Below are 9321 nucleotides of genomic sequence, written 5' to 3'. Positions count from 1 at the left end.
CCTGAGCGCTGGGGTGCCAGGTTTGACTCAACCGGCTTTCTCCAGCCGTAAGGGCCGCGGAAGGCAGCTGGGAAGATGACGTAATGTGCTTCCAGCCAAGGCCGGAGGCGGCGGCGGTCGCAGGTGGAGGGTGGTCTGTTAACCCTTCACTCCCAGGCCGGTGGACGGAATAGAGTGTGGACCAGAGCCAACGGAAAAGGCAGCGGCTCCTTTAAACAAGGAGGAGCAGGTTAAGACGCAGACCAAGCGGCTACTCACCGCATTCGCTCCCAGGTTGCGGGGGGAGGGACCTCGCTATGCAAATCTGAGCTGCTGATCGATGACGCGCCATCACCCCACGCGCCGCCTCGCGCGCCCATTGGCTGAGAGGAGCCTGGTCCCATTGACAACAAACAAGGGGGCGCGCGGCCTGGGGGCGTGGCCGTAGGGGGCGCGGGCTGGGGCGGGGGAATCCCGCCCCGCCCTTTCCGCGCGGCGCCAGGGCGCAACGCAAACATGGCGGTTGCTGGCATCCGCCGGTAAGGCGATACCGGGCGGGGGTTGTCGGGTGTCATGGGCAGCGGCGACGGCACCGCCCCCGCGTCTCCCTGAGCGGGACGGCAGGGGGGCTTCTGCGCTGAGCCAGGCGATGGACGAGAGCGGCGAGCTGGGTGGTCTGGAGACCATGGAGACCCTCACGGAGCTGGGCGACGAGTTGACCCTGGGGGACATCGACGGTGAGTGGTGGGTGGGTGGGAGTACGGGGGCCGCGCGGGGAGGAAGGGGTTACGGTGGCGCGCCCGGGTGCGCGTGCGCCCACTCCTCGGTAGCCCAGGCTCGCGCGGGAAGAACCCCGCGCGCACAATCCCCCCCCGGCGGCCCCCAACCCTTCCGGGCCCCAGCCCAGCCCAGCCGCGCCGCTCTGGGAGGCCGTGGGATCTGGGGCGCCGCGGGGCCGAAAGCGGCTTGAGGGTCTTGGGTTCTGGATCGCTGGGCCAGGGACATCGCGGGGGCGTCTCAGGGAGCGGCCTAAGGAGAGCGCGTGGCCGCCGCCTCCCTTGAGCGCCCACACGCGCTCTCCGTGGTCTGCTCTCTGGCCGCCCGCGCCCGCGTGTCGCACCTGTCACTACCTGCCCGGCCGCGGGGGCGGCTTTGGGATTCCCGGGGCCCAGCCCCAGGTCTGCGCACCCCACATCCCTGGTGTTCCCGGGATTGACCCACGGCTGGGTCGCCGGGTGCTCGGCGAAACTTCGGGCAGCGGCCACAGAAGCAAGTAGCTGATGAAGAGAGCGGTGGCAGCGGAGTGTGGATGCATCTATCCGGGATGGAGACCCGGGCGCTCCTGCTGTCACGTTGCAAAGGGAATTGAGCAGAAGGAATTTTGAGTTGTAGCCCCTCGGGTACGGGCTGGGGAACGGGTGGCCTTTGTTTCGGCGCCTTAACAGCGGAGTGGAAGAGCTGGTAGGAGCCCAGGGATCCTCTCTTAAAAATACTCATTTTGCGACCACGGGAACCACGATTTGGAAAGGGTCAGTGGCTTGCTCAAGGTCACCCAACTGGTTAGAGCCCAGTTCTTCGATTTCCTGGGCCAGTATTGATTTTTTTGTACCCCTTCGTTCAGAGAGTCCAGTTGACTAGGCTAGTAATTTTATTAACTTGATACTATGTTCTGGGCTCCAAAATACTTTGTATTATTTCACTACTTCTTCACAACAATCCTGTGAGATATTCTGATTACCCCTGTTGTAATACCGTAATGAAAGAAGCTGAGGCCAGGAGATGCTGACTTATCTAAGGCCACGCACCTTAGACAGCTTTAGGCAGAAACGCAGATGCATGGTACTTTTCAGTTTACAGAATGCTTTCATGTCTGGGATCTCAATACAGCCTTGCAGGCATGTATGATGGCTACATCCCCGTTGTGTAGATGAAGAAACAGAAGCAGCAGAAGATTCTCTTCAAGGGAAGAGATAAATGCAGCAGCTAACTGAAAAGGATCTGTATGCCATTTCCCCATTTTGCTTTTTGTAATATTTCTCCCCTTGGTTTGTCCTAGTTTTCCATTTTAGTCTTGTGGGCAGTGTGGTAAGACCGTTAATTGAAGCCCCACTTCTAACCACAGACTCTTTACTGAGTGCTCCTAAATTCAGAGGTGGGTTAACAAATGGGGGTTGCGGGTTGGGTACCTACCAAGGGCAGCGAACATGTTTGGAGAACTTCTGTGCCAGCCAGTGTTAAACACTTATACATGTTAATGTTCTTAATCATTATAACCGTCAGGTAGCGAGAACTGTTATACTAGTCATCTCCCTCTCACAGATCCTGAAAGTGAGGCCCAGGGCAGTTCATTAATTTACTGAAGATTACACAGCCAGTAGCAAGTACTGTGTGTCTATAACTGTCTACCAGCAAGGGCACAGAAAGGAATTCATGTGCATTTTGCATTCCTGTTCCATGATCAATTCCTATTTATTTATCTAATTTTCAAATTTTAATTTTTATATATTTAGTTATTTTTTGAGACAGGGCCTTATTCTGTCACCCAGGCTGGAGTGCAGTGGCACGATCACAGCTCACTGCAGCCTTGACCTTTTGGGCTCTAGCAGTCCTCCCACCTCAGCCTCCCAAGTAGCTGGAACGACAGATGCGTGCTACCACGCCCAGCAAATCTTCTGAATTTTTGTAGAGATGAGGTCTCACTGTGTTGCCAGGCTAGCATAGGTCACAAACTTTTGGGCCGAAATGATCCTCCTGCCTTGGCCTCCCAAAGTGCTAGGATTACAGGTGTGAGCCACCTAATTTTTTTTAGAGACAGGATCTGGCTGTTGCCCAGGCTGGAGTGCAGTGGCATAATCATAGCTCACTGCAGCCTTGAACTCTTGGGTTTAACCATTCCTCCCAGCTCAGCTTCCCAAGTAGCTAGGACTAAGGCATGTGCCACCACACCCAGCTAATACATATCTATTTTTTGGAGAGCCGGTGTCACTGTGTTGCCCCAGGTTAGCCTTGAACTCCTGGGCACATGCAGTCCTCCTGTCTGGGCCTCCCAAAGTCCTGGGATTACTGGCATGAGCCATCACACCCAACCCTGTCTTAATTTGTAATGTGTTTAAATTACCTAGTGGTTAATACTGTCTTTATCCCCATAGATTTGTGAATAAAATGGAAACTACCACATTCTGGAAACTACCAGAGTGGTTCAGTGGCTTCACAGGTCTCTTAGGTTTAATCCCCGTGGAAGAACATTCCACTTCTTTGCCCTTCCAGAAGATCTGGTTTATAACAGCACATGAGGCTTTTTCTCAAAATACAGTTGTATACTGCACAAGGTGTGGCTATTTTGTCACAAGAGACCTAGGGACCAGTTTTGGGAAAAGTGGTTCCATGTCTTCAGTTGATTAACAAAAGTATTCAAGTGCTGGCTGTGGTTTCTGAGCTGTAAGTAATCATGAAAGATAGCATAGAATTTCATGGCCCCATGGAGCTTGAGATGAGAAACTATAGTGCCAGCATGGAACAGCTTACAATTGCACAGGGCAACAAGTGAAAGTCAGCAGTGAGGGTAGCTTGGTAAAGGCTGGCTTACCAGGAAGACCACACCAAAGAGGCAGCTCTTGACCTGGGCCTTGGAGGACAAGAAGGGTTGGGCAGGCTGAAGATCAGTGGTCTGAAGATAATATTATCCCTTGATTCTTACCCCTTTGTTCCCCATACTGACTGTTAGCTCTGTGAGGGCAGGGAACTTTGTTTCATTCCCACTGAATTCTTTGCACCTAGAAGAGTGCCTGGCACAGGGAGAGTGCCCATTAAATATCTGTGGAATGCCTGAGTGATCCAGTGGTCTTGGGCTGGGAAGGATACTAATTGTCTTGGACATGGTTTAGAGTTGGATTAGATCAAGGATAGCCAGACTGGATGCTTCTAAGAGCCAGTCAGGTGAGGAAGAAGAGAGGCAGAGGAAGTATATTTACTTCCTTTGTGTGTGTATGGTGGAGATAATGGGTAGATGCAACCTAGAGAGCCTCCAGGAGGAGCATACAGGCAAGGATCCATTCTACAATATCTGCTGAGTTCCAGTCCATTGGGACCCTTCCAAGGATATGGGCTCAGGGAGGCCATATTCATTCACTTATTCAACACAGTTCTTGAGTGGCTTCTAAGTACTCTTGTGACAGACAAAAGATAACTTGAGTGAGACAGACAATATGCCTTCTCACTCAGGAAGCTTATATTCTTGATGGAGGAAATACAAGTTGAGTAAAATAAGTATGCAGTTTTGGCAGGGCACTGTGAAAGAAATAAAATTGGGCCATATTATAGAGTGTGACTGGGCTAGCATACTTAGATTCAGTAGTCCAGGGAAGCTTCTTGGAAGAGAGGTATCAGTCAGTGTCTCTTTTTCAAGAGATGCCTAAGTCTGGATTTTTATTTGAAATACCCAGATTCTTGGCCGGGCATGGTGGCTCACGCCTGTAATTCCAGCACTTTGGGAGGGTGAGGCGAGCGGATCATGAGGTCAGGAGTTCGAGACCAGCCTGGCCAATATGGTAAAACCCTGTCTCTACTAAAACTATAAAAATTAGCCAGGGGTGTTGGCGCACCCCGGGGTCCCAGCTACTCAGGAGGCTGAGACAGAAGAAGAATCACTTCAACCCCGGGGCGGCGGGCGTGGGGGTGGGGTGGGCAGAGGTTGCAGTGAGTCACTGCACTTCAGCCTGGGTGACAGAGCGGGACTCCATTTCAAAAAAAAAAAAAAAAAAAAAAAGTACCATCTTTAGGCACCCAATAAAGCATGTGTGCTAGTTGATCTCTGGGATTTTGTTCTCCTGCAGAATGTTCTATTGTCCCAGGCCCCCCAGCCTCCTGTAATAGAATAACTCTACCATTTCATTTTGTGGTATGTATCTCTATCTTGAGAAAGGGCCTCATGCACTATTATACACCAGGTCTTCGGGAAGGGCAGCAAGGTGGGATCCTCTTCCATAGGGATCAGGAAAGGCACAGTCATGGAGGTGATCTTTTTGCTGGGTCCAACTAGATGGGTGGCTGGAGCAGCCTGACAAGTATGTGGGAGGAGTTAGAACAAGCTACCTTTAGAAATAAAAGGTTACGGGCCGGGCGTGGTGGCTCAAGCCTGTAATCCCAGCACTTTGGGAGGCCGAGGCGGGTGGATCACAAGGTCAAGAGATCGAGACCATCCTGGTCAACATGGTGAAACCCCGTCTCTACTAAAAATACAAAAAATTAGCTGGGCATGGTGGCGCGTGTCTGTAGTCCCAGCTACTCAGGAGGCTGAGGCAGGAGAATTGCCTGAACCCAGGAGGCGGAGGTTGCAGTGAGCCGAGATCGCGCCATTGCACTCCAGCCTGGGTAACAAGAGCGAAACTCTGTCTCAAAAAAAAAAAAAAAAAAAAGAAATAAAAGGTTACTACTAGAGATTTCTTAGAATATAGTGTTTGTGAGGAAACAGTAGAAGATGAGGTCTGAGAGGTGAGGTGGAGCTAAATTGTATTCTAGATGCAAGGCGTTTTATGGAATATAGGGAGGGAATTGTTGAAGATTTTCAAGTAGGGGGTGACACATTAATCATGGGTTTTAAGAAAATTGAACTGTGGGCCGGGTGTGGTGCTCATGCCTGTAATCTCAGCACTTCAGGAGGCTGAGGAGGGTGGATCACCTGAGGCCTGGAGTTTGAGACCAGCCTGGCCAACATGGTGAAACCGCATGTCTACTAAAAATTCAAAAATTAGCCGGGCATGGTGACGCATGTCTGTAGTCCCAGCTACTTGGGGAAGCTGAGGTGGGAGAATCGCTTGAACCTGGGAGGTGGAAGTTGCAGTGAGCCCAGATTGTGCCACTGTACTCCAGCCTAGGCGACAGAGCAAGACTTAGTGTAGCCGGGCGCGGTGGCTCAAGCCTGTAATCCCAGCACATTGGGAGGCTGAGGCGGGTGGATCACGAGGTCAAGAGATCGAGACCATCCTGGTCAACAGGGTGAAACCCCGTCTCTACTAAAAATACAAAAAATTAGCTGGGCATGGTGGCGCGTGCCTGTAGTCCCAGCTACTCAGGAGGCTGAGGCAGGAGAATTGCCTGAACCCAGGAGGCGGAGGTTGCAGTGAGCCGAGATCGCGCCATTGCACTCCAGCCTGGGTAACAAGAGTGAAACTCTGTCTCAAAAAAAAAAAAAAGACTTAGTTTAAAAAAATAAAAAAGAAAAAAAAGAAAATTGAACTGTGGTGATAAGGAAGATTGGAGGAAGGGAGGCCATTTAGGAAACTGTAGCCATCCAGGTATGAGGCGATGAAGGGTGACAAATTTGGATGGGAGGTGGCCCTCATTCAAGTGCCTTTCCATGGCATTCACTTAGGCCTCTGCTTGCTTCTTCTTGCAGACACCCAGTTTCACCTTTGGCAGAGTACCTTACAGTAGCTGGCACTGAATAGGTGCTCTGTAAAGGTGTGTCTAGTGAGGGAACGAAAGCACCTCAGGCTTGGTCTGGGTGTTCACACCATTGGGAAAGTTGGAGTGGCCAACTGGATGAGCTAGGAGTGAGTGTTGGGGATGTGACAAGACATGTCCTCAGTGAAGGCTTGGCCCTGAAAGCAGAGCAGAGGTAGAATTCTAAGATCCCATTACTGTGAGCCTGGACCACTAGGAGAGTTTAGAAGTCAGCAGGAAGAACTGGTTTGGGGAAATTTGTCTTAATTGGGTTGAAATTGGGGTGCGTGGGGGTCGCCCAGTAGGAGATGTGACAGAGATACTTAGGAGAAGGTAAAACTGGGATGGAGACTGAAGACTGGGCACTGTTGAGACATGAGGAGAGAACTGGGAGATCTGAGGTTAGGAAAGTGTTACCTTTTCGAGGAGTAGTCTGTAGATGATGGAGACAATGCCGCAGAGGACAGCAAGAATGACAAGGCCATGAACGGAGTCAAGGGACTTGGTATTAGGAGGCCGACCTTTGCCAGAACAGTCAGATGAGGGAATCCAAGGCAGGAAGGAAGCAGAGGTGAGTGGGAGATGGGCAAGGGGAGGCAAGTAGTTCTCTTTGGAGAAAGTTGAGTAATTTTTTCAATGAGCTAATCTGTCTTTATGAGTTTGCCTATTCTGGACATCTCATAAATGGACTCAGACAGGTAGCTAATATTGCTTAGGATCATTGTGTTGCAGTGTAGCGTTCCATTGCCTGGACACACTGCATTCTGTTCACTCCTTAGTTGATGGACATTTGGGCTGTTTCCACTCTTGGGCTACATTATGAATGAGTCTGCTAGAAACTTTTGTGTACAAGTTTCTGTGTGGACACATATGTTCATTTCTCTTGGATAGGTCTTTTACATTTTTTTGTCGTTTGTATTTTCCAAAGGCTTTTAATAAATAGTCCCACTTACTCACATGCTAAATTTCTATGTTCCTGTAACTAATTCGGCCCTAAATCTTGTGACAGAAACTTTCTCTTTTTTTTTTTGAGATGGAGTCTTGCGCTGTCGCCAGGCTGGAGTGCAGTGGCGCGATCTCAGCCCACTGCAACCTCCACCTCTTGGGTCGAAGCAATTCCCCTGCCTTAGCCTCCCGAGTAGCTGGAAACACAGGCATGTGCTACCATGCCTGGCTAATATTTTTGTATTTTAGTAGAGACAGGTTTTCACCACATTGTGAAGGATGGTCTCGATCTCCTGACCTCGTGATCCACCCGCCTTGGCTTCCCAAAGTGCTGGGATTACAGGCGTGAGCCACTGAGACACTTTCAATGTGGTGGTCAGTTCCTTTCTTTCCTGCCACATCTTATCGCTATTGTTTAGGTCTGCTCTCTTACTTATCTTGGGACAACCCCTAACCATCATTTTAGGGGCAGTGTTGAAGCTCTTTTCCCAGTTCTTGTTTTTTTTACTTGCTTATTTTAGTGGAGCACACCCTCCAGTGGCTTCCTGAGAAAGAATACATTGGAGGTAAGTTTTTGAGGCCTTGCCTTTCTAAAAAACATCTTCAGACTAACCTCATTCCAATTTGGTAGCTTGGCTGAGTTTAGAGTTTTAGGTTGGACAGAGTTTTATGTCAGAATTTTAAAGGCATTGTCTGATGATCTTCTTGCTTCTAGTAGAGAAATCTGATGCCATTTCCATTCTTGATCCTTTATGTGTGACCTGTTTTCTTCTCTGGAAGCTTTTAGGATCCTGTCTTTATGTCCATGACAACGAGCCTTGATGTGACTGGGCCGACAGTCACTGTCCCTATTTATTGGGGCTCTGGAGAACTGTGTCTGATACCTGAATTCATGCAGTCCTCTGCTATCAGCCTGCTTGTTGCCGGAGCCTGCAGAGGAACTTTTAGTGCCTGAGCCTTTCCATGGCACCGATGTGGGCCTCTGCTTACTTCTCCCTGAAAACACCCAGTTTCACCTTTGGCAGAGTACCTTACAGTACCTGGCACTGAATAGGTGCTCTGTAAAGGTGTGTCTAGTGAGGGAAGGAAAGCACTTCAGGTTCGGTCTGGGTGTTCACACCATTAGGAAAGTTGGAGTGGCCAACTGGGTGAGCTAGGAGTGAGTGTTGGGGATGGTTGTGGTTAGCACACCCCTGGGAGGTAGAGGTGAGGAGAACAGTGGAAACTGATTTCACATTTCTCCAGGGAGGGATGCTTTGGAAACACTGCTCTGTGAGGTGAAGCACAGATTTGCTGTTCATTCCTGTGTGTACTTTTTTTTTTCTTTTTTTTAGATGAGTTTCGCTCTTGTTGCCCAGGCTGGAGTGCAATGGTGCAGTCTCGGCTCACCGCAACCTCTGCCTCCCGGGCTCAAGCAATTCTTCTGCCTCAGCCTTCTAAGTAGCTGGGATTACAGGCATGCACCACCATGCCTGACTTATTTTGTATTTTTAGTAGAGACAGGGTTTCTCCATGTTGGTGAGGCTGGTCTCGAACTCCTAACCTGAGGTGACCCGCCCACCTCGGCCTCCGAAAGTGCTGGGATTACAGGTATGAGCCACCGTGGCCGCCCCCCTGTGTGTACATTTTTAAAGACATAAGCTGCCAGGTGTGGTGGCACCTGCCTGTACTCCCAGCCACTCGGGAGGCTGAGGTGGGAGGATCTCTTGAGCCCAGGAGTTCTGGGCTGTAGTGTGCTATGCCAATCGGGTGTCTGTGCTAAGTTCGGCATCAATATGGTGACCCCCTGGGAGCAGGGGACCACCAGGTTGCCTAAGGAGGGGTGAACAGGCCCAGGTAGGAAACAGAGCAGGTCAGTACTCCCATGCTGATCAGTAGTGGGATCGCACCTGTGAATAGCCACTGCACTCCAGTCTGGGCAACATAGCGAGACACTGTCTCTTTTTTTTTTTTTTT

General features: G+C 50.4%; 1 protein-coding gene across 1 annotated transcript in view; it reads left to right on the top strand.

The window, feature by feature from the left end:
- The first annotated feature begins 468 nt into the window (after nt 1-468).
- Nucleotides 469-9321, top strand: part of SREBF2 (sterol regulatory element binding transcription factor 2) — a 78102-nt gene continuing 69249 nt past the window's right edge. The window contains exon 1 of the mRNA XM_017510319.2: nt 469-716. Coding sequence (XP_017365808.1) covers nt 629-716 — 88 coding nt within the window. The 5' untranslated portion in view covers nt 469-628. The remainder of the gene's footprint in view (nt 717-9321) is intronic.

The sequence above is a fragment of the Cebus imitator genome, unplaced genomic scaffold, assembly GCF_001604975.1.
Source record: "Cebus imitator isolate Cc_AM_T3 unplaced genomic scaffold, Cebus_imitator-1.0 Scaffold435, whole genome shotgun sequence".
NCBI classification, from domain to species: domain Eukaryota; kingdom Metazoa; phylum Chordata; class Mammalia; order Primates; family Cebidae; genus Cebus; species Cebus imitator.
The sequence above is the reverse complement of the archived record's forward strand: the minus strand, read 5'-3'. Positions and strand labels throughout refer to the sequence as shown.